At 34.5% G+C, this 26668-nt stretch overlaps 1 protein-coding gene across 13 annotated transcripts in view; it reads right to left on the reverse strand.

Annotated features, from left to right (window-relative positions):
- The window catches only part of NEK1 (NIMA related kinase 1), a 326908-nt gene that overhangs the window by 195897 nt on the left and 104343 nt on the right, over positions 1–26668 (reverse strand). For 12 of the 13 annotated variants that reach the window (XM_064585281.1, XM_064585280.1, XM_064585272.1 and 9 more), the window contains 4 exons: positions 8601–8684; positions 8088–8171; positions 7373–7450; positions 6686–6781 (listed from right to left, as the gene is read on the reverse strand). In XM_064585281.1, coding sequence (XP_064441351.1) covers positions 6686–6781; positions 7373–7450; positions 8088–8171; positions 8601–8684 — 342 coding nt within the window. The remainder of the gene's footprint in view (positions 1–6685; positions 6782–7372; positions 7451–8087; positions 8172–8600; positions 8685–26668) is intronic. The other variant, XM_064585277.1, reaches the window with a different exon arrangement.

Raw genomic sequence — 26668 nt, forward strand, 5'->3', positions numbered from 1 at the left:
TACCAAAACTGGGAAGCAACCAAGATGTCCTTCAGTAACTAAATAGATGAAGAAAAAAACTAGTACATATATGGAATATTGTTCAATGCTAAAAAGAAATGAGCTATCAAGCCATGCAATGTCACAGAGGAATCTTAAATGCATATTACTAAACAAAAGAAGTCAATCTGAAAAGGCTACATACTGTATGATTTCAACCACATGACATTCTGGAATAGGCAAAACTATGGAGACAATAAAAAGATCAGTGGGGGCAGCTGGGTAGCTCAGTTGGTTAATAAGCATCTAACTTCAGCTTAGATTATGATCTCAGAGTCCTGGGATCGAGCCCCCATGTCAGGCTCCACGCTCAGCGAGGAGTCTGTTTCTCCCTCTCCTTCTGCCCCTACCCCTGCTTGTACACGTATTCTCGCTCTTTCTCTCTCTTTCAAATAAATAAAATCTTAAAGAAAAGAACAATAAAAAGATCAGTGGTTGCCAGAGGTTGTCAGAGGAGTGGTAGGAAGAATGGAATAGGCAGAGCACAGAGAATTTTTAGGACAGTGAAAATACTCTGTATGATATTATAATGATGATACATGTCATTATACATTTGTCCAAACCTACAAAATGTACAGCACCAAGACTGAACTATAATATAAATTATAGACTTTGAGCGATGACATGTAAATATAGGTTCATTAATTGTTAACAATGTACTTCTCTGGTGAAGGATGCTGATTAATGGGAGAGGCTATATATGTGTGGGGGCAGGGGATGTATAAGAAATCTCTGTATCTTCCTCTCTCAATTTTGCTGTGAAGCCAAAACTACTCTAAAAAAAATTAAGTCTTTATATAAAAAAAAGACAGAAACATTGTTCTAATCCATAGTTCAGCACCACTGAAAAAATATACTGACATTTAAGATGTTATTATAAATAACTTAAAAAATCTAAAGCTAATACAACTGAGTATTATCTCCTTGAAAGATTACAAAGAAATATTTTGAAACTTTAAGATGGTCTTATTTCTTACAGAATATTCAAAAAGGTACCATAAATTCTGAGAAAATAAAAACAAGTTTCAACTGGTTCTGAAAAAATAGCATTCTTAGAAAAGTATGTTATTTCTTTAGATGATTATTTTGAAGGAAACAAATTAATTTGGATGTACAAATTCTATCATTTTATTTAAGTCAATAAATACTTCTCTAACCACATATATTTATCCACTGTATAATCAAGTGAATGTTTAAATTCACTTAAAGAAATGATTTCTGGGGGCTCCTGGGTGGCTCAGTGGTTAAGCATTTGCCTTCGGCTCAGGTCATGATCCCATGGTCCTGGGATCGAGCCCCGCGTCGGGCTCCCTGCTCAGTGGGAAGCCTGCTTCTCTCTCTCCCACTCCCCTTGCTTGTGTTCCCTCTCTTGCTGTGTCTCTCTCTGTCAAATAAGTAAATATCTTAAAAAAAAATACATCATTTTTCTATTGATTTGAATATGATTTCTATTTTTTTTTTTTTAGAGAGAGAGAGACAGCTTGCATGTGTATGAGCACAAAGGGAGGGGCAGAGGGAGAGGGAGAGAGAGAGGATCTTAAGTAAGCTCCATGCCCAGTGTGGAACCTGACACAGGGCTCCATCTTACAACTCTGAGATAATGACCTGAGCCAAAATTAATCAGTTGCTTAACCAACTGAGCCACCCAGGCACCCTGATTTCTGCTATTTTAATAAATTAACCTGATCTGATTTTTGTGAGAAAACAAATATACAATATTTGATAAGAATTAATCAACATATTCAAAGATGTTTTAAGTGCTGAGCACAGTGCTAAATAACAGATATCCAAATCGAATGATACATGGTAATTATGTGAGGTCGTAGATGTATTAACTAGACTTATTGTGGTAATCATTTCACAATACATACATATATCAATCATCATATTGTATATGTTATACTTACACAATGTTATTTGACAATTTTATCTCAGTGAAGTTGGGCGAAAAAAACCCAATATATTGTAGACCAGAACTAACTGCAATAATTTTCAAACAAACAAAAGACAAAAACAAAACAAAATGGATCATACAATGTTTTCTCTCAAAGGATTACAAACTATAAGAGAAAGGGAAACATAAATTAATCAGTATGTTACAGAGAAGTAAAAGTAGATAGATGTGTGCTAAATGGTCTGGGGAAAAACAAACAAAATAAAATGAGAGAAAGAACTGTGTAAAGCCAGGAGGGGAGATGATGAGAGTGGCCTTTGTAAGGCAGCCAGTTTGAACAGCCATTCATTGTTTAAGGAGGTCATAAAATACAGTTCAAATAGGACAGTTCTACACTTAAATCACCAAACTCTCATTTACTAGTCCTGTGATTTTTCATTGTTTCTTATCCTCTCTGAACTTCAAACTTTTTCTCTTTAAATTGGGAATACTGTACTCATTGTCTCCTTACTGTAGGGATTCAATGTGATAACTTATGTAAAGTGACAGCTGTGTTCCTAATAAACGGTCGTAATTACATTTCAGCAAACATTTATTTAGTTTCTATTGAATAAGGTTATTTGGCTTAAATACTAAAAGTCTGATATTAGACCCTGACAAAATGAAGAAACTGGCTTTGCTCAAAGCCAGTTTCTAATCTCTAGAATGCAGAATAAAAACAAAAACCTCCCATCTGTGCATAATCAGAATTTAAAGTTTTTGCATTGCATAAGGTTTTTAATTATCACTGTAAAGTCAATAGGAAGCAGACAAATACTTGGCATTATAAATTTTAAAAAAACTAAGATTTTTAAAGAATTATCAAAAGAGTAATTTAATTGTATAAATAAACAGGAGAGATAATGTGAATTTAACCAATTTTGCTAAAGAATAACACCACTGCCTTTCTTGGCCTGTGACATAAATAATTTTTATTTATGCTTATGAAGATGATCTCAAAGTCATTTCCAAAATTACTGGGCAGTTGCTTCTAACAGGAACCGTAAAGAAACTTTTCTTTTTTTATTTTTTTTTATAAGGAAACTCTTAACCAAAGAAAAAAGTCACCTATACCTGAATGCTTCAATTTATTACATTTCTTTTATACTTCTTTTTAATGCTTATACACAAGAACACATAATTCATACACAATTTAAACAAACCACTGGCATAACTCTCTGAAAGTGCAGATATATGGCCTAAGAAAAATTTAACAACATCTAGGGAATACTTAGCAGATTTATCTTTATTTAAAGAATGGCAAAAGTCACATAAGGGAATTGAAAATCCTTTATCTTATATTATTAAATTGTAAAGTATATGAAATAGAGATATTTCTATATTAATCTCAACCTTAAGAGAAACCTAAAGCAATAGAGACAAAAATCTGTTTACTGATAAAGTGCTATGAGTTAGACCAAAGATAATCAAATTCAGTACAGTAGGGATTATGCTAAAACATGGAAAATCTCTACTAAATTCTCTTCATACTATTCATCTTTGAATTTATAGAAACACTTCTTTTAATCAAGAAAAGACATTTTTAATGAAAATGTCACTTATTACTATTAAGAATTTGCTTTGTACCTTATCAAAATCTGGCTGCCATATATATGGCTAATGACTGGTATATAGTCTATTATCTAAGATAATCTGATTCAATGTGTAAGACAAAGTTAATGGCACCTTGATAATAACGACCTTCAGCAGACTTCAGTAAATGCTTATATTCCATAATCAAACATATACTAGTCTCTCCCATGGGTCAACTAAACAGATCATAAGAATTTGAAATAATAAACACACAGAGAAAGTCAGACATAATGAAATCTAAACCAAAGAACAAACAGACTGCCCTACTAAGTCTTCCAATTACTTAATAACAAAACTATGTCAGTTAACAAAAATATAAAGGTAATTCAGAGTAACTACTGAGGTGTTGGAACATCATAAGCCCAGGTAACACACACCACGAACTGATTAGTACAATAGGAGCTGGGCCTTCTACATAAACATCACGAATATATTATTCATAACCTGAATGTCAAGGTTATTCAGTGTTAACCAGATCTTGAGATAGAAAATAACTTATTTTTAAATTGCCAAAAGAGAAAACACTAGACTGAGTTAATTCAGAAAGTTCATCCAATATGACAAAAGACACAAAAATGAAACTAAGAAAACAAAGTTTCACAGAAGATAAAAACACTAAAGATAAAAACACTCCAGGATGGTCAGAAGGGGGAAGTAGTTCTCCACCCTGAAGGAAGCCCTATAGAACTTTATGGCAGAGCCAAAGAACAGGACAAAGAAACAAAAATGAAATAGACAAGAAAAGATAAACACAATGAAAAAGGAATTCCTCATACTCAAAAATAGCCTCTCGGCAAATCAATACATAATTTCCCTAATTCTGTTTTTCATTTAATTTTAATTATTAAATGCATTGCTACTCTTAAAAAGCTATCTTCCTTATGTTTCACTCAGAATATGAATATATATACCAACTGAGAAAGGCAATACTATATTATTTGGGGGAAAAAACTCTAACACCACACATGAAAATTTTTCTTCATATTAAAATCCTACGTTTACTATAATTTTCACACTGAAGTATGTCAAAGAGAAAATTTTATAATATGGGTCCTACATGCCAAAGAATCAGAATAATTAAGGCAGTGATTTTTACCATTTGTTAGTCAAAGATGCTTTTGATAATCCAATGAAAGATATGTGGTCCTTAAAGGGCTGGTATCCAAGATCTATAAAGAACTTATCAAACTCAACATCCAAAAAAACCCAAATAATCCAGTCAAGAAATGGGCAGAAGACATAAACAGACACTTCTCCAAAGGAGACATACAAATGGCTAACAGACACATGAAAAAATGTTCAACATCACTTGGCATCAGGGAACAAATCAAAACCACAGTAAGATACCACCTCACACCAGTGAGAATGGCTAATTAACCACTCAGGAAACAACAGATGTTGGCAAGGATGAGGAGAAAGGGGAACTCTCCTACACTGTTGGTGGGAATGCAAGCTCATGTAGCCACTCTGGAAAACAGTATGGAGGTTCCTCAAGACATTAAAAATAGAGCTATCCTATGATCCAGCAATTGCACTACTAGGTATTTAGCCAAAGGATACAAAATATCTGATTCAAAGGGGCACATGCCCCCTTTTTTAAGGTAAGCCTAAAGGAACTTGGGTAACAGGAGAAATCATTGGTTCTGACTATGAAGATGAATTATTTCTACTTCTGACAAATTTGGTTGCTAAAACTTTCTCTTGAGGAAGAGCCGAGAAGTTAGCATTGTAATTGTCTCATACTCTTGCCCTATTCATGCTACTACATCTGAAATAAGGGGGAAAAAAGAGGGTCTAGCATACAATAAACAATAAACTGTAGGTATTACTGTTATGATATAGATCATGACTACTTGCCACTGATACAGCTGTACACTAAAAATCCAAAAAATTAACTAAGAATTGGTAGAATAAGCACTGTATAAGCAAAAACCACCGATTTCTCCAAATATCAGCAATATTCTGTTAGGAAAAGAAAAAAACCCTTTTAAAACAGAAACAGAATTAGGTACTACTAACAAATAACCTTTACAAGAAATATAACAAGTATGACCTTAAAATGATCAAAATTGTGTAAAAGATATAAAAGAAATAATGAATAAATGTAGATACTTAACATGCTCCTGAATTAATTAATTTGTAGGTTTAAGGTAATATTGATAAAAATTCCAACAGAATTTTTTTAAAGATTTATTTCTTGATTTGAGAGACAGAAAGGGAGAGAGAGTGCAGGGTGGGGGGGGAGGAGAGAGAGAGAGAGAGAGAGAGAGAGAGAGAAGCAGACTCCCCACTGAGTGAGGAGCCTAATGCAAAGCTTGATCTCACAACCCTGAGTCCACGATCTGAGCTGAAATCCAGAGTCAGATGCCTAACTGCTGAACCACCCAGGCGCCCCCCAATAGAATTTAAAAAGAAAATAAAAGAGAGAGAGAGAGAGACAAAAGTTATCCAGGAATGTATCTGGTAAAGAAAAAGAGAGCAAGCAACTAAGGAAAACAATGTAAAAAGAAGAGTAAAAAGGAAATGAGGGAAAAACTCTATCAAAAATTTAAATATATTCTAAATCCACAATTACTAATACAATGAGGTAGTGGCAGAACAGATGGAGTAATGGAACAGAAGAGAGCTTGATGCACGTATATTATAGAGTCATTCTCTAGTTTGTATAAAAATTTAATATATAGGTATTTATATTAATATTTATATTAATATTAATTCACATTAATTATATAGGTATTTATATTAATATATAAAGATAGCTTTATAAATCAGTGGCAGAAGGAAAGCATAGACATTAAGTGATGCTGGGACTTTGATTAGTTACTTGGCAATAATAAAAACTTATTATTTTAAAACTTATTCATTTTAGAATAAGTAAATTAGGTTCTCACCCCAAATCAAACCCCAAAATAACTTCCATATTGATCATCCTTAAATACGAAAGACAGAGAGGGTGATAGAGAGGGAGAGCCAGGGGAGGGGACGGGAGAGGGAGAATGAATGAGAATAAAAAATGGGAAAGAAAAGAATTACAAAATTAGAATGGTGACATACTAGCCAGTAAGAGAGATAGGAACATTAATAACATGACCAGGATCAAGAATATGAGCTAAATCTTACATGTTCTTCCCATACTTTCTTTTCTCTCTCATATGCTTCCTTTCTCTTTCGTTCTAATTGTTCTTTTAGTACAGCAGCACGTGCACTTGCTTGGGCCTGAAAATAAAAACAATCAACGAAATTAGTTACCAGAGAGAAGGGTATAGGTTGTTTTTTTGTTTTGCTTTGTTTTAGGTATCTAAAATGATTTACTTATTAGCCAAAAAGGAGGAGTTGTGGGGGTCGGGGAGATTTTCTCGAGTAAAAATAGAAGCTCACTCTATATCCCTAGCACCAAAACCAGGCTCAACACACAGCTGCTGCTCAGTAAGTATTTGCTGAATAAAAATACAGGCACATTCTAATGGAAATACAAATGTAAAAATTTTAAACTATGGTTATTATATACAGACTTCATTTGTCTTCACAGAAATGGACAATTACATTTTTCATTTTTAAGGTTACCATTTTTTCTTTTTAAGATTACTTGTGCAATAGTTTCATGTACTTCTGTCATGATTTCATTGAATTACTCTCCATAAATACAGGATACGAAGAGAGGAAGACACTATTTTTCAGAAACCAAACATTGAGGGATAAAGGGGAATGAAAAATTAAGGCAAAAGAATAACTATGCAAAACTTAACACAATTTTCTACCTTAGGTTCCAATCTTCTCAAAAAAAAACTGTATATTTCTAGTCTATACCTTAAATGCTTCAACTTTTTTACGCCGCATGTCAGCCTCCTCGCTTCCTTCTTGTCCTTCGGAATAATCAGCTTCTTTCTACAAGGTAAATAGATAAGCAAACCACTTAGGACAGACCCCTGAATTCAGTGCAGAGCTCTGTGGAAGATAATATGAATAAACTAACCTAAAAATATAAAATGCTCAACATGGCTAATTTTCTCTCAAGTGCTACAAGTGAACTATCCACAACTACTAACTCTTACGGACAATGAATGGAAAAAAGACAAAAATAGAATGATATAAAATGGCCATGGGTACTACTTATATTTTCCTCTCAGAATTCCTCTGGAAAAATGGTCTTATCAATTTTAAATCCCACATCTAAAATGTATTTTATTTCTATGCATAGTTTTCTGATCTTTGACTTTAACTCCATCAGATTTTATGTCAGTGGCATAGCATTTTTAATTTTTTAATTTTTACAAAATATTTTATTTATTTGAGAGGGGGAGAGAGAGAGAGCGCACACAAGTGGAGGGGGGAGGAGCAAAGGGAGAGGGAGCAGGGAACGTGACTTGGGGCTCTATCCCAGGACTGCAGGATCATGACCTGAGCCAAAGGCAGATGCTTAACTGACTGAGCCACCCAGGTGCCCCAGTGACATAGCATTTTTAATCTTAATCTATTATAATGTCATTCAATTACTTTTTTAAAAAATTATTTTTCAACCTGCCTTTTCACCACGAAGTTTGGCTCTAATCTGTTGGCGCTCATTGAAATTTTGCAGTCTTATTTGCCTCAGTCTTGCCAGATAAACCTACAAGGAGAGAAAAAAAACATACAGCAGTTTAATTTAAAGAAAGAACTATCAACATTTTTACTGCTAAAATTTTTTTTAATTTAAAGAAAAGTGTTAATCTGAATACAAGAAATAAAAGTTTCAAAATCTGGTTAATGGAAATGTAATATTAGCTTTCAAGTGTTTAATTTAGATCAACTTATTTCTGAAAAGAAACACATTTAAATTTTTAATTTTATCAAAAGAAAAGATATTGAACTCAGAATACTGAATATCAGTTATGGGGCAAAATTATGACACAGCATGTCAGTCAAATTATATTAACAGGTCCCTCTAGACCTACAAAATCCTTAAATAATTGTTAAGAATTTAAACCATGCAAGAAAGGAAGGCAATAAACTCAAAAATGGCTATGTGATGGAGGTAGCGAACATGCGGGAAGCATACCTCTTCCTCTTTGTTTCTTGGCTTCCCTCCTCTTGAAGAGCTCGACCTGCCTCCATACATAGCTGCCAGGTTTTGCAGGATTCCCTGTTCATCATTTAATGTACTAAGTTTAAAGAATGACTAAGGCTATATTAGCATCTTACCTAGGAATATCCAGGTGCCAGTTTATTTCGTTTGGCAAACACTGATCATTTCTAGCTGATAAACCCTGGCATTTTCCTATATCAATATAACCAATACATTCATTGAGAACAAAAGGAAGCAATTAAACCCCATACATAATTATTCAAAAGAGACACCAGCTATGTTTTTATTAGTCATTTAAGTAATCAAGTTCTTAAAACTGCTTTGGAGGTTAGCTAAACCCAAATCAAAGTTTTTTTCTGTAAAGGGCCGATCATTTCTACACATTTGTTTACATACTAAATCGACACAGTATTAAATATTTGAACTCAAATTCTACACTTGGGCATGTCTTGTTACTATATTGCAAATGATCACATTCAATCACAAACTGGTATCATTTTTTAAACAGTTTAGTATAAACATGGAATTATGTCATTAGAAATTATTAATATCCTTCCAAAAAATATCAGATTGTCAAACTATCCATTTTCTCTTCCTTCAGCACACAACTATGCTATAAGATTTTTTCCTTAAAAAATCATCAGTGTCTAACTTCCTTTTCTAATGTCTTTTTATCAGCTTGTTGAAAGCATACTTTTTTATATTCATGACCTCCATTTTCCTGCTTCCTATTTACATTTTTTTTCCTATTTACTTTCTAACCTACTACAATCTGGTGACTGATCCCACTAATACTCTGAAAATTTTCAAGGTTACCATTGACTTCCTAGTTCACAATTCAAATGGACCCTTCAGAGTAAACTTTGCAATTAACATTTCCACTGGAAATTAGTTTGTATCCATATAAGTATTTTTTTCTCTCATAAAAACATATGTTCACTGTAGAAAACTTATAAATCGTTCACAATTCGACAACCCGAAGCACCTAATGTCTAAGGTTATTCACTTCCAAATTTCCTTCTCCTCACATGTATAAATACATACACATTTTATCATTACAAAACTGGATTTTACTATAGTTATTCTGATTTTACCTTAATATTAATCAGCATATTAAGTTTACTTAATATGTTACTTATAACATGTTGAGTAACTTAATAAGTTACTCAATATTCTGAGTCTCTCCTCACATTCGGTATCCTTAAAAACATTATTCTTTTTCTTAAAAATATTATTCTTAACTGACTATATAATATCCATAATATTCCACCAAAGAGTGTTCTATATAATTCACACATTAAAAAAAAAATCTCTCCTCTCTTTCATATTTATAACAGCACTCTCTCCTGGGTTCTTCCAATCAATCTTCACTATTTTTCCCAGGCTTTTCTCTTCCTTGGCTCATCACTAATGTCAATATTTTGTCAAGGTTCATTCCTCTGGTCCTTCTTCTCTTCTCATTCCGAGGCTTTAACAAATATGTTGCCAATTCCCAAATCTCAATCAACCTTGCAGTCCTTTTTTCTTGAACGTCTATGTATATTCAACTGACCTCTGGACAACTCCACTCTTTATGTAGCAGAGCTACTTCAAACAATTTATAAACCTGACTTCATCATTCTTTTTACTACGTGATTTTATTCCTACTTTAGTTATTGATCACAATCTGCCACCCAAGTCAGCAAGCTGGGAGTTATCTTTGCCTCTTTCTCTACTCCACCAAAAACCTGTCAAATTACTAATCCACCTCCTCCTAACTCTCTAACTATCCCTTTAGTTTCTGCCCTTTAGTTCATGCTCTCTTCTCTTGACTTCTGACTTTCCAAGAGTTTCCTAATTTATCATTATACCTCTTAGTCTATTCCTTACCCCATTCTATTCTCTACAATGTAGAGTAACCTTTTTAACAGTTTCTTTCACATCAAAGCCCACATAAATCTTTCAGTGGTTCCCATTATCTTCATAATATATGAATATAGAATACATCCTATTCTGTTGCATGGCAGATAAGGCCATTTGTGACCTAGCCGTATCTATTCTCATCTCTACCAATGCCTATATTCTAGCCATGACAACTCCTTGTGGTTTATACACTATGCCATGATTTCACTCATCTTCTTAAAATGGCTAACTCTACTCATCTTTCAAAATGCAAATCAAACATTTCACCCATGGAGAAAGCCTTGCTCATACCTCCTCCAGTCAGTTAAGTGTGACATGCCATACCATTTTTATATATACAGTCTGCAGTAGTGCACATCAGTGTATTATAATGGTGGACAGGCAGTATACCATGATGGTTAAGAACATGGACTATGAAAGACTTCAAATTCTGTCAGTTCACACATTTGTCAATGTCACCTAACCATTGCTGACCTTCAGCAAAATTACTTAAACTGCTGTAAGTTTGGGCACAAAAATACTGCCTACTTTGTGGGTATGTCAGAATAAAAAGTATTATTATATGAATGTGCTCTGCCTGTCTCTTCTTGGAGCCTGACCAAAGGCTACTGCCCACTCAGTTTCTTCCCCTCTTCAAAGGGATCTTGGCATTAGCTTATTAGTTCCATAAGCTTTTGAGGTATGAGTCAGAGAGTGGGAAGGTGAAGGAAAACAAGAAATAGGCAAGGCTGAGCAAAGATGTGAGGTGAACTATGAAAAGATGAATGGAAATATCTACAGTTACAGAAGAGTGGGTGGAGGAGATCTGAGTATCACTATAGACTATATCTTCCTTTCATGGTATTTGACAACTTTAAGTAGAAAAATCTGAGTTACTTTGAAGCAATTTTTTTTTTTTAACATTTCAGTTTGAAATATTACAGATTCACAGAAAGGTAAAATGTACAGGGAGTTTTCATGGACCCTTCATCCAGCCTCTCCCAATTTTATCATCTTGCATAACTACAGTACACTATCAAAGCCAGGAAACTGATTCCAGCAGTTATACATGCACATATTGTGTATCTGTATTAATGCAATTTTGTCACACATATAACTTTATGTAACCACCACCAAGATACTCAGTTGTATTATTACTATACACTTCACAGCCATATTCACTACTCCCATACCTAACACCTTTCAACTACTAATATGTTCTCCATCTTTATACTTCACAAAATTTACATATTGGAATCATACAGTACGTATCCATTTGAGATGGACTGTGTTTACTTGGTATTATTCCTTGCAGTCCATTCAAGGTATTGGATGCATAAATCAATGGTTTTTCTATTTTACTGCTAAGTAATATTCCATGGTATGGATGCGCCATAATTTGTTCATTCATTCACTCACTGAAGGACACTGGGTAGTTTCAACTTTTTGGGTATTAAGAGTTAAAGTTGCTAAGAAAATTCATGTACAAGTGTCTGAGTGAAATCATTTTCTTTACTCTGGGACATAGGTGCCAAGAGTAGAATTACCTATGGTAAGTCCATTTTTAGTTTTAAAGGGGACCGTCAAACTATTTTGCAGAATGGCTGTATCACTTTACATTCTTACCAACAATGGATGATCCAGTTTCTCCACATCATCACCAGCACTTGGTTTTTATCATTTTAATTTTAGTCACTCTGATAGGTGTGTAATGATACATTAATGTGGTTTTAATTTGCAATTCCCACATAGCCAATGATGTTATCTGCTATATGTATATCCTCTTTGATGAAATGTTTAGCCAGTCTTTTGCCCATTTTCTAATTGGATTCTCAGTGTTTTTAATGTTGAGTTTTGGTGATTCTTTATGTGTTCTACCTACAAGCCCTTTGTTGAATATGGGGTTTACAAATACTTTCTCCCAATGTGTAATCTGTATTTTCTTCCTCTTAACAAGATCTTTGGCAGAACAAATGTTTTTAATTTTTTTTAAAAAAATATTTTATTTATTTATTTGACAGAGACACAACAAGAGTGGGAACACAAGCAGGGGGAGTGGGAGAGGGAGAAGCAGGCTTCCCGCTGAGCAGGGAGCCCAATGCGGGGCTCGATCCCAGGACCTCGGGATCATGACCTGAGCCGAAGGCAGGTGCTTAACAACTGAGCCACCCAGGTGCCCCAAAAGTTTTTAATTCCGATGAAGTCCAGTTTATAACATTTTCCTTTTATTTGACACCAAGTCTAAGAACTCTTTGTCTAGTCTAAGGGCTGAAATTTTCTCCTTCTAAAAGTTTTACAATTTTATGTTTTCCCCTAGAGTGAATGATCTCTTTTAATTCTTTTATAAGGTGTGAGGTTTAGGTCAAGGTTCATATTTTTGCCTATGAATGGAAGTCCAATTTCTCGAGCACTCATACTGAAAAGGCAATCCATCCTCCATGAATTGCTTTTGCTTCTTTTTCAAGAATCAGTGGGGCATATAATTATAGATCTATTTGTGGATTTTCCATACTGTTCCATTAATCTATGTATCTATCCCTCCACTAGTACTATACTGTTTTGATTTCTACAGCTGTAAGTAAGCCTTAATATAAGGAAGAGTCATTCTTCCCACTTAATTCTTCAAAACTGTTTTGGCTATTTTAAGACCTTTCTCATTCCATATACATTTTAGAATAAGTTTGTCTATATCTATAAAAAATGTTTCTGAGATTTTACTAGGAATTGCACTAAACATAGATCAATTTAGGACAACTTGCCATTTTTACTACATTGAGTCTTCCAATTCATGAACATGGTATGATTCTCCAAGTATTTAGGTCTTCTTTGATTTCATCAACATATTGTCATTTTAATTGCATAAATCTTGCATGTCTTATTAATTTTTTTTCATTTTTTGGAAGCAACTGCAAATGGTATTATATTTTTATACACCTGTTCATGGTATGTATTGAATCTTGTATCCTATTAACTATAACTCACTTTTTAGTTCTAGGAGAGTTTTTGTAGTTCTTGGGATTTTCTAAGCATATAATCATGTCAACTGGAAATAGCAATCATTTTATTCCTTCCTTCTTTTCAACTCCGTATGCCTTTTATTTCTCTTTCTTGCCTTACTGTAGTAACCAGAACTTCCAGTACAATGTTGTGATTTGAGTGGTGAGAGCTAATGTATCTTCCCTTTTTCCCAACTGTAGAGGAAGAGCATTTAGCTTTTATCTATATGAAGTTAGATTTAGTTTTTTTCTTTTTTTGTAGATGCCTATTATAAAGTTGAGGGTGTGCCCCTTTATTTCTAGTTTACTGACAGTTTTTGTCATGAACTTTGTCAAAAGATTTTCTGCATCAATTGATATGATTATATGATTTTTCCTCTTATTGAGATTGTGGATCACACTGATTTTCTAATATTGAAACATGATTTGCATTTCCACACTAAATACCACTTGGTCATGTTTGGATTAGAGTCACCAAAACTTTATTACAGATTTTTGCACCTAGGTTCATGAGATATATTAGGTCTGTACTTTTCTTTTTTGTGCTTTGTCTAGCTTGGGTATCAGGGTAATACAGGCCTCAAAATGAGTTGGGAAATATTCTTTCTGTTTCTATTTCCTAAAAGACTGTATCATTGTATCAAATTGATGTTAATTCTTCTTTGAATGTTTGGTAAAATTCTCCAGTGAAACCAGGTACGCCTGGAGATTTCTTTTCTTTTTTTTTTTTTTGATAGCTCTTAAATCACAAATTCAATTTTTAAAAGTTACAGGGCTATTTAAGGTACCTATTCCAATTTGGTAGTCTGTAGTTTTAAAAGAGTTGGTCTATTTCTTCTAAGGTGTTGAATTTCTGAGTGTCAAGGTACTTGTTATTATCTTTTTCCTAAAAGAGCTGTAGTAATATTCCTTGTTTTATTCCTGATATGGGTGATTTATGTCATCTTTGTTTTTATTGTTGTAGAGATTATCAATTTCATTCAATTTTTTTCTAAGAACCAGCTTTCTGTTTCATTAGAAAATTTCTCAATAGTTTTCCCATTTTCAATTTCATTTCTGCTTTTAATGATTTCCTCCATTCTGCTTGCTTTGGGTTTATTTTGCTCTTCTTTTGTCCAGCATCTTGAGGTAGGAACTTAAGAGTGCTGATTTGAGGCCTTTCTTCTTTTCTAAGCATCCAGTGCTATAAATTTCCTTCAGAGCAGTGCTTTAGCTGAATCTCACAAATTTTAATATGTTCTGTGTCTATTTTCATTCAGTTCTATGTATTTTTAAGTTTCCTTTTAGATTTCCTATTTGACCCCATCTTATTATAAGTGTTTTAATTTTCAACTGTTTGTAGATTTTTCCTGTCATCTATTATAGATTTCTAGTTTGGCTCCATGATGTTCAAAGATTATACTCTGTGTAATTTTGATTCTTCTGAATTCCTGAAGGTTTTATGATCCAGTATATAGTCTGTCTTGGTGAATGTCTCATTGCATGTTAACTCATTTCCACTTAAAAAAAAAAAATGTATATTGTGCTATCGTTGGGTAGAATGATCTACCAAGTGTAAATTAGAACTTGGTAGCTTGTGATGGTGCTTAGCTATTCTGTATCATTGCTAATTTCTGTCTAGCAGTTCTATCAATCACTGAGAAGTAGGGTGTTGAAGTCCCAAACTATACTTGTGGATTTATCCTTTCAGCTGTTTCCACTTTATATATTTTGAAAGTCCATTGTTTGGCATATACCCATTTAAGACTGAAATAACTTCTTACAGGAATGATTCTATTATTATATAATATCTTTCTTTGTCTCTTTGTCCTTAGCAATTGTACTTGCTCTGTTAACAAGAGATTCTTTTAGTTTACTTTGAGAATGTCTTTATTTCCCCTTCATTCTCGAAGGACAGTTTAATCAGATAAAGGATTCAGGATTGACAGTTCTTTTCCTTTGGCACTTGAAAAATGCTGTCATTTCCTTTTGTACTCCATAGTTTCAGATGAGGGATCTGATGTCATCCAAATTGGTGCTGCTTTATAGGTAATATGTCATTTCTCTATCAATATTTAAAAAATTGCTTTGTCTTTTACTTTCAGAAATTTAATAATACTGCTTGGTGAAGATTTCTTTGTTTATCCTAGTTGCAGGCTTGGTGAGCTTCTTACATCTGTAGGTTTATGTCCCTTGCCAAATGTAGAAAGTTTTCAGCTATTATTTCTTCAAATAGCTTTCTCAGTCCCAAACCTTTCTCTTGTCCTTTGGGCTCCAACGATAGAAATGTTAAATCTCTTCTTATTGTTCCACAGATCCTTAAGACTGAAACATTTTCTTCTGTCATCTCCACTCTACCACTGAATCTATCCAGTGAATTTTAAATTTTGGTTATTATATCTTCCAATTATATAATGTTCATTTGGTTATTTTTTTATAACTTCTGTTTCTTCACTGAGATTTTCCTTTTTTTTACATTCATTCAAAAGAGTTTTAATTGCTTGCTGAAGCATTTGTTTGAAGCAGCTTTAAAATCTTCATCAGGGCGCCTGGGTGGCTCAGTTGGTTAAGCGACTGCCTTCAGCTCAGGTCATGGTCCTAGAGTCCCAGGATCGAGTCCCGCATCGGGCTCCCTGCTCACCAGGGGGTCTGCTTCTCCCTCTGACCCTCCCCCCTCTCATGTGCTCTCTCTCTTATTCTGTCAAATAAATAAATAAAATCTTTAAAAAAATAAAAAATAAAATAAAATCTTCGTCAGATAATTCCAATACGTAATTCATCTTGATAACAGTGGTAGCGTTGTGGCCTTACTCATCCAGGTTGTGGTTTTCTGGGTTCTTGGTATGACAAGTGTTTTTTTATTATGTCCTGAATACTTTAATTATTTGAGAACTCTTTATACCTTCAATTTTAGCAGGCAAAAACTCCATTTAGGATTAGCATTTAGGTTTTGGCCTACTTTTGTGGGCTTTAGGTCTGATGACAGTTTGCTTTCCTGAACCCTTGTAATATTATTCTAATCTGCTTCACTGTTCTGGTGCTGATGGTGCTCCTGCTCAGTCTCTCCTGGTGCTATCTTGTGAGAATGAAAGTTGCCTCCCTGAGCCACCTGCTGTTATTGGAAGATCTCCTGAGAGTGGGAGGCAGATGACACTTGGTCTGGGTCTTCTTATGTTGCTAGGTGGAGGGCACAGAGATACAAAGGCCTCATGGCTGCTACTCTGTTGTGGATAAATGGAATCACCTGCTAGTGCCCTAGTTGTTGAGTGGAACTGGGATTGTCCAAGGCTTTGTTGCCACTGATGGGTCAAACTGCCCTCCAAGTCACCTGCCCATGCTCTAGTTGTGGAATGAGATTGGGGCAGCTTGAGGCTTCATTGTTGCCCACAGCTTACAAGAGGATCCCACTTAGCAGATCCTGAGATTCCACTTTCCCAGTAATTTGGCAAGTGAGAGCAGGCTTTTGGTTTTTGTTTTTGCTTTTTTTGTCTGTGGTGGATCTGGGAGGCAAGCATGGCCAACACCCAGCCCACAATATATGGGAGATTAAAAAAACCCCAGGGAACCACACTATTTCTTAAGTCCTGAGGTCTCTAGTTAGTTCATCTTCTTTCTAGCATATAGAATCCTACTACAGTTGTATGTTAACTAGTTCCCAGGGTATTTAATTCTATTTAGAAGGGAGAAGCAGGGAAAAGAGGGTTTATGTCATCTTGTTTTGGAACTGTGCTTAAGTTACTTTTTAGTAGCTAGGGTTTTTGTAATGCAGTATACTCTATGATAGGACCAGTATCATTAAGGTTTGACAGTTACATGGGACTGTTGTAAAGTCTAAAAGAGACTGTTATGGGTTGAACTGTTCTTCTAAAATCTGTATGTTGAAGTCCTAACCCCTAGTACCCAAGAATTTGAACTTATTTGGAAATAGAATATTTATCAAGTTAAAATTATATCATTAGAGTGGATTCTAATACAATACAACTAATGTCCTTATAAAAAGGGGAAATTTGGAGCAGACTCACACACAGGGAGAACACTATGTGAAATGCAGGCAGATCAGGGTAATGATTCTAATATCAAGGAATGCTAAAGATTGCCAGCCAACCACCAGACGATAGGGAAGAGGCATGGATGATTCTATCTTGCAGCCCTCAGAAGGAACCTACCCTATAGACATGCTGATCTTGGACTTTTACCCTCCAGAACTGTGAGCTAATAAATTTCTGCTGTTTAAGCTACTTGGTTTGTGGTATTTTGTTATAGCATCCCTAGAGGACTAATACACAGATAATGTATATAAAATACTTAACATAATGCCTGGCATACTAAGCTTTCACTAAGCAGCTGCTGTTATTATTTGTTGGTTTAACTATTTATTGCTTATCTTACAAAATGTTGCTGGCACAAAACAGTCAATAAAGTTTGTGTAATATTAAATAAATGAATGAATGAAATGTTTAACACTTAACTTCACATTTTTAAGGCATTTTTCCATTAGTATAAGTAAATACAGAATGATTTAAGATGAGTTAATAAGAAATAACATTTCTCAAGGGAAATAATTCAGTTTTTCTAAGTTACTCAACAGAGGAAAACTGATAACCAAGAAAAATTCTTGCACATGTGTACCAAGAAACATGTACAAGAATGTTCAAAGCAGAACTCATACCCAACTAAATAAATACCTACTGTCAGGAGAATTAATAACTGTGGTAATATCCACACAAAAAATATTATACAACTATACTCAACTACATAAATGAATCTTAGAAAAATAATGTTGAATGAAAAAAAACAAGTCCCAGTCTATATACAGTATAGTTTGTTTTTTTTAAAAAGATTTTATTTATTTGACAGAGAGAGAGCATGCACAAGCAGGCAGGAGTGGCAGGCAGAGGAAGAAGGAGAAGCAGGCTCCCCGCTGAGCAAGGAGCCCGATGCAGACTCAATCCCAGGACCCTGAGATCATGACCTGAGCTGAAGGCAGATGCTTAACTGACTGAGCCACCCAGGCATCCCTACACTATAATTTTTATAATGCTCTAAAGTAAAATAGAATACTACACTGTGTAGGTGCATATACATAGGTGGAAAAAAAGTATTTTAAAAAATCCACAGTAACGATAAATTCAAAAATCAGGATAATGGGCACCTCTGGGAGAAGGCAGAAAAAAAGGTTAGGACATGAGATTGCAAACTACAGTTCACAGGCTAAATCCACTTTGCCACCTATTTTTGTATGGACCATAAGCTAAGAATGGTTTTTCATATTTTTAAATGGTGAAAAAAAATAAAGAGAATATTTCATGAACAAATGTAAATTATAAGAAATTCAAATTTCAGTGTTCATAAAGTTTTATTGGAACTCAGCCACACTCATTCATTTACAGTGTCTATGGTTACTTTCGTGTCACAATGAAGTTTGTAGTAATGACAGAGACCTTATGGCTAATAAAGCTTAAAATATTTATTATCCAGCCCTTCATAAAAAAACATTTGCCAATCCCTAGATTAGAGAGCAGTATATAGACTGAACTTATTAGTGCTCTACCCTCCTGAGTATAATATTTTGTTTCATAATTTACACATATATTACATATATTCTTTTCTTTGTACCAAACATTTTATTTTAGAAGGATAAGACAATACTTTTTAGAGAACTGAAAAATTTTTTTAAATAAACAACTTAGTATTGAAGAACTAACTTGCTCTTATGATACTTTTTAAAAAGAATCAGCAAACTATAATACCCAGCTCACATCTAGCTTGCTGCCTGTTTTTGTGAATACAGTTTTTCTAGAACACAGCCACACCCATTTGTTTTGTAGGACACAATATGGACTGTAAGGCCTGAAATATTTACTATTTGCCCTTTTACAGAAAAAGTTTATCTACACCTGCTCTACAAAATTATCATGTCTACAAGTTTTACCTAAATTAAAGCAAATACTAATATGAGATTTAAAAAGAAACAAAGAGCAATAGTAAAATAGCTAAAAGCATAATCTCCAAAGTCACACACTGGGCTTACATCCTGCCTCTGTATACTATGTGATCCTAGGCAGAGTACTAAGGACTCTGAGCTGGTTTCAAAACCTGTAACTTTGGAATAATAATTCCTATCCAAAGAATTATTGTCAGGATTAGACTCTCAGTTACTTTACTTTTTATTCATACTGTTTAGAAGAAAGCAAACCATTTGGCTGAAGTCTTCCTTGTTAGTTTCCCTGACTTTTGAAGATTTCATTTTTTATTTTTTGAAAATTTCAGTGACCCAAACAGGGAAATTTTGAATTCATATACAAGCATAAAAATTATTTTGAAATCCACATTTTCTTTAAATTTCAACCTAAAAATTATTTATGTTCCAAATGCTTATAAGTCAGGGACTTCAATTTCCTTTTGCCACAGAAACAATGTTATAATTCATTATGATTTCCCAAAGCACTTAATAAAACATACTGAGCAAATAATTTACAGCAGTTTTCCAATTCCAAAGGATTAATTTTTAAGACTCAGAACTTAATCTTAACTGTTCAGATTTGTTTATTTATAAAGTGATTTGTTAAAGTATCAGAAAACACTTATTAGGTTTGAGACCTGCATGTGTCACAACCTCTTTAAAACTGCTTCTCTTCATCAGAAAAATGGAGATTTTAAATGGTTATAAGGATAAACCACAGGATAAATGTATGTACATTTTCAAGCTGTACAAATGGTGACTATTAATATTTATCAATAAATACTGCTGCCTTAAATCACTGATGTTAATTTTTTTTCTTGAAGAGTCAGAGTTATCATAAATATTCATTATTGTACTGTGCTCTAGGTATAGTTACATAAAGATTTAACTAGTTACAATGTTGAATTTGAGAAGTAAGTAAGAGTCACAGCCCCAAATGACCACTATAAAATTAGTTCCTAGGTATTATTCCATCCCCACTTAACACCAGTTTCTATTCACATTCATCACATCAAGGTCTCTGTTGGTCAATCTCTCCCTGACTGTTGGATGTTATACAAAATGAATGACAATGGAAATTGCAAATCTTGCCAAAGATGAAGGATTTCATAAAGATGATGACAGTGATATTGTAAAATTGTTCAAATCAGATGCAAAATCATCTATACATATGACAGGACAAATTAAATGAATAAAAGAAAACTGCAAAGAATTATAATGTTGATTCCTCAAAATATTTTGGTTATTAAAAAATTAAGAAATGATCTTTAGAAAACTGTCAAAGTCTCAGCCATTTTTATTTTTTATTTTTTTATTTTTTATTTTTTAAAGATTTTATTTATTTGAGAGAGAGAGAGAATGAGAGAGAGAGCATGAGAGGGGGGAGGGTCAGAGGGAGAAGCAGACTCCCTGCCGAGCAGGGAGCCCGATGCGGGACTCGATCCCGGGACTCTAGGATCACGACCTGAGCCCAACGCAGTCGCTTAACCAACTGAGCCACCCAGGTGCCCTCAGCCATTTTTAAAAAGTGGTTCTCTTTTATATTATAAAAGTACATGTAAAATCATGAAGTGAAGGGTGCACCATCTTTCATCAATTCTAATATGAATAATTTTTAACATTTTAATATCTCTGAAATGCGGTACATCTTATAGTCAATGGCATCTTATACTCTGTTATAATCTCCTCAACTGTGGGCCAGAAATCAGTTGTAACATAAATATGTTATGCCTGAGGGATGTCTAAATTTTGTTAGTTTTTCTTCCTTGGTGTCATAACTGGACAACTGTAACCCCTTAAAGTTTTGATATAAGAAATCACTTACGGGCTTGTTCAAAAGGAAACATGACCCCTGCTAGTTGTTGAAAACCTTCCATTAAGTTCTTTTAATAAGAACAAGAAAATGCAAGCAATAAAACTTGCAGACTGGTGTTAACTCCTTGAGAGAAAATCCAAGAGACAAAACTGGAGTACTCTTAAGAAATGTTGAAATCTCAATGCACTTGGTGTCATAGAGGATAATATTACTTGAGAAAACATGAACATCAACGACCCTAATTTAAAAAAGAAATGACGGGACACCTGGGTGGCTCAGTCAGTTAAGCGTCTGCCTTCAGCTTAGGTCATGATCCCGGGGTCCTGGGTCCACATCGGTATCCTTGCTCAGTGGGGAGCCTGCTTCTCCCTCTGCCTGCCACTCCCCCTGCTTGCCTGCACGCGTGCTCTCTCTCTAACGAAAAGCAAAATCTTAAATAAAGAAAGAAATAAAGAAATGACCAGATATGACAACAATGAATGGTGGATCACTACATTAAAAACTAATGATGTATTGTATAACAATAAATAAACATAACAAATAAAATTAACATAATAAAATAAAATTTAAAAAAAATGACCAGAAAGTCAAATTATAAATGTGAAGTAGATTTAGGAATGAATACCTTTATCAGCTTATTTCATTCATATTTTCCTTTTTATGGACTCACAAGAATGATATAATTAAAACATAAATCTGAAAGTTATTTTATAAAAAAAATAAATCTAAAAGCAAGTATAAAAGTTAAGTAACAAAAAGTACTGTTATCAATTAAACTGGCAACACTTTTTCTCTTTTAGTCATACGTACAATAATAATATGCCTTACAGTTGTATCTTGGATTTGATAAAACACATACAGTATTCATTACATAATTCTATCAGAAAAATTGCAATCCTCCCTAAATTAATTACTTTCAAATTAATATAGACTTAAATATAGCCAAAATTCTGATAAAAGTATAATTATTTTTTATAGAAAAATAAATTTTTATTATATCTCAAGATGGAATAGGTAAAACAACAAAAGCCATGTCATTAAACATCACACAGATGTAGGAGTATTTCTTCACATGTCTCTTGAATGTATTTCCAGGTTCTCTATTTATTTATTGTTTTGCTTAGTTTCAAGTTTTTATTTAAATTCTAGTTAGTTAACATATAGTATAATATTGGTTTCAGAAGTAGAATTTAGTGATTTATCACTTACATATAATACCCAAGACAATTTTTAAATTGTATTTTTCAAGGTAAAATCCCAACCTTTACTCCAAATGTGGATCTCTATATTAGTTAGACTTACTTTAAGTGATCTTTTTCCAATATCAACAATGCTGGGCTAAGGAGAGTCTTCCTACATGACACAGGATTGAGTGACAGCACTATGAATGAGTGTTCCCACAGATTTCTGATTGTGTTTTCAAGGTAGACGCTGAAGTACTTCTTGAGATGTTACCATAGTCCTCTCCTACTCTCTCCTCCCTAAGCCTAATTATTAGAGCTGATAAACTCCTTTCTTAGGAAGATAAATGAAGGCCAGAAAAATCAGAAAGCTTTTTGTAAGCTTTATAACACACTGTACATAACAATGGTAATTATTTCTATAGTTAATCATCTTCCCCCTCACAGCAGGAAACCAATTTACTCTTCCCCACTGAATCTCTCCCACATCCTCTGCAATAGTGCCCAAGCCAACAAGGCAACAGAAAGATACTATGAACTCTCTCCAAAAAGATAAGGGAGATGGGATATCTGGTAAAAAAAAAAATTGCTTTGGTACTGCTGAAGTTTAAGAGGTGAAGAAAGTAAGAGAGAGGGAAATCAAGAGCAGTAAGAAAGCCAAAGGATGGAAAATTTCAGCTAAGCTAAAGAAGTTTTCATTTACCCTCCAGGCAATAAAGAACCACTGAATAACTTTAAGCAAATGAGCAATGCATTCAATTTTGCTTTGGAAAGATCACTGTGGCAGCCAGCTCAAGTAAAAGATGCATTTGAAAGATCCAGGATTAGGGCGCCTGGGTGGCTCAGTCAGTTGAGAGTCTGCCTTCAGCTCAGGTCATGATCTCAGGGTCCTGGGATTGAGTCCTGCATCGGGCTCCTTGCTCAGTGGGGAGTCTGCCTCTCCCTCTACTTCTCCCCCCTGCTCATGATCTCTCTCTCTCAAATAAATGAATAAAACTTTAAAAAAGCAAATAAAGATCCAAGATTAGAAGTAAAGAGATGAAAAGAGTAGCAAGAGATGAGAATTTCAACTAGGGCAGAAATAATAAAAATAGAAATGAGGATACAAGATAATCAGAAGATAGAAAACATGTGATTTGGTCACTGATTGGATGGATATGAGTTGGGTGGGCCAGTGACAAGAGGGATGATTCTGAAAGATCACTTGACTTCCCAGTAACTCAAACCAAAACCTCAAAGTCAAGCCATCTTTAATAGTGATTCTTTATAGTAAGATGGGGTAATACAGCAAGGGCATTAGGTTTGAAAATAATTAAATGCATTTAGTTTTGAACATACTAAGAATGAGTATCACAAAGCTCCAGTTCTGGGCAAGATGAAATGAGCACATGCTACCTCTCCTCTCCCACTGAATGGAATTATAAAATCTAGACAGAACATTTGAGGATTCTGAAAAGTAAATAGCAGCAGGCAAATTAGAGAACACCAAAACTCAAACTACCACCACCAAGTATGTGGTGAGTCCGTAGTTTTTTTTTTAAACTATGGTATCTTCTGGCCTAAACCTAACTTTGGTCAAAAACCTGGAATTGAGCACTCTGGTGATGACAGGTTAAAAAAAGAAAGAAAGAAAGAACAGAAAAGAAACAAACTTCCAGTTCTGGCTTATGGAGCAGAGGGAACTCTTTGGAAAACTTGAGAAAGTAAGGAGGAGAAAGGAGGAAATCTCCCCTTTTTTTTTCTTTCTCTCTCCTTTTTAACTTTCTTTTGTGCTGTAGCCTGCAGGAAAACTCACTGCTGTGGTGGCTGCTGAGACAGCAATGGGGAGCTTATAGGAAGCAAACTCTGAAGGAGGAGAACTTTTGTCTGTGACACTTAAATGCCAAAAAGGCAGAGCCAAAACCTATTGCTTTTTTTCCCTCTCCCTTCTCCGTCATCACCCCCCTCCCCACCACCCTGGCTTCAGAAGTGATGAAATCCTAGATAGGAGGCTTATATCTAGAAGACTGAAAAGTAGAGCCCCAGGGAGTAGAAAAGCATCAAGTCAATGGCAGACTGGGCGGAGCTCAGGAAAATGACCTCCTAAGTTGTTTATAAAGTCCTGGGCTTACTGATAACCTATGTATGTATGGATATAATCCTGTTCTGCACACCAAAGACTTTGAAAATAGAGCTAACAGCTAGACTTCTACCCAGATCTCAGACAGACCACACTGTAGGACGAATCTGAAGGGCACTATAAGACTTTGAGAAAATAAGTTAGCCAGAACTGTAGGACACAACAGAAAAGTAGGAACTTGTAGCCTGGGCCTGATAGGTCAATTGTCTGCTAAAACAAATACAATCAACAATCTCTGTATGATTTAAATAAAATCCAGAGTAATACTGTAATATTCCAAATGCTCAGGATACAATCCAAAATTAGCATATGAAGAACCACAAAAATCTCAATTTACTTGGGAATATACAAAAAGCAGATTATGATTAGATGACACAGATGATATAATTACCTGACAAAAACATTTTTCAAAATTTTTATTTAAATTCTAGTTACTTAACATATAGTGTAATACTGGTTTCAGGAGTAGAATTAAGTGATTCATCACTTACATATAACACCCAGTGCTCATTATATGACAAAAAATTTTAAAGAAACTATTATAAAAGTGCTTGAAAAGTATCATGAACAGTGGTGAAAAAGGTTAAAATAGAAAGTATTAGCAAAGGAATAAAAGATAAAGAAAACCAAATGGAAACACAAGAAATGAAACATACAACTGCCAAAATAAAAAACACGCACTTGATGAGTCAAACAAGCAAAATGACAATGAAAGGGGCAAGAGTAAGAAAACCTCAAATCAGGATAGAAATTATCCAATCTGAGTAACAGAAAAGAAACTGGAAAAAACTGAACAGAGCTTCACGAACTGTTGAAACAAGAACAAAGATCTAACATTCATGTCATCAGAGACCCAGAGAAGAAAAGAATACAGTGCTAAAAAAAAAAAAAAATACCTGAAGAAGCAATGGCTCAAAAATGGCATAAGGCATAAATCTACAAGTTCAAGAAACTTAGCAAACTACCAACAGAATAAACCTAAAGAAATCCATGCCAAAGACAATTTACAGTGCTGAAACTAAAGACAAGCAAAAAAAATTTTAAAGCATCCAGAGAAAAATGAGACATTACTTATAGGAGAAAAATAATTTGAGTGGGTGAGGATTTCTCCTTAAAAACTACATAGGACAGGGGCGCCTGGTGGCTCAGTTGTTAAGCATCTGCCTTTGGCTCAGGTCATGATCCTAGGGTCCTGGGATCGAGTCCCACATCGGGCTCCTGCTCCACAGGAAGCCTGCTTCTCCCTCTCCCACTCCCCCTGCTTGTGTTCCCTCTCTCGCTGTGTCTCTCTCTGTCAAACAAACAAACAAACAAATAAATAAATACATACATACATACAAACTACATAGGAGAAAGAGAAGTAACATGTTTTCAATGTTAAAAGAAATGAACTGTCAACCCAAAATACTACATCAGAAATAAGAAGATTTATAGCTAGCAGGCCTGATCCAAAAGAACTGCTAAAGGAATTTCTATAGACAGAAATGACTTAAGAAAACCTGGAACATTAGGAATGAAGGAATAGCAAGGGCAAGAAGGCCCTTAAGTAAACAGATGAAAGTGTGGGCTCTAAAGTCAAACTACAGAAATTTATTTTTTTAAAAGATTTTATTTATTTATTTGAGGGATAGGGAGAGAGAGAGAGAGAGCGAGCACACGAGCAGGGGCAGAAGGAAAAGGGGCAGAGGGAGAAGCAGACTCCCCACTGAACAGGGAGCCCAACACAGGGCTCGATCTCAGGACCCTAAGATCACAATCTGAGCCAAAGGCAGATGCCCAACTGAGCCACCCAGGCGCCCCCAGACTACAGAAATTTAGATACTTATTCTATCATTTAGCAGCTGTAAAGCTTGATCTAGTTAATTTCTTTATGCCTCAGTAGGATGTAAAATACAAATGTAAAAGAATCTACCTCAGAGAACTGTTGTGAGATTAGAAGTAATACAAGAACTTAGAATGACAACTAACATATAGCAAATACCCAATAAATGAGATGTTAACAATTAGTAGTATAACTATCAAATAGGATGGAATGGGAGAAATTACTTTTGAATAGAGGAAGTTCTGTCCTCCAAGACTAGAGAAAACAAAGAAAAATTTGGTACAA

This window comes from Mirounga angustirostris, unplaced genomic scaffold (assembly GCF_029215605.1).
Source record: "Mirounga angustirostris isolate CCGP_5_RB_7025 unplaced genomic scaffold, mMirAng1.0.hap1 SCAF_2, whole genome shotgun sequence".
Classification (NCBI taxonomy): Eukaryota; Metazoa; Chordata; class Mammalia; order Carnivora; family Phocidae; genus Mirounga; species Mirounga angustirostris.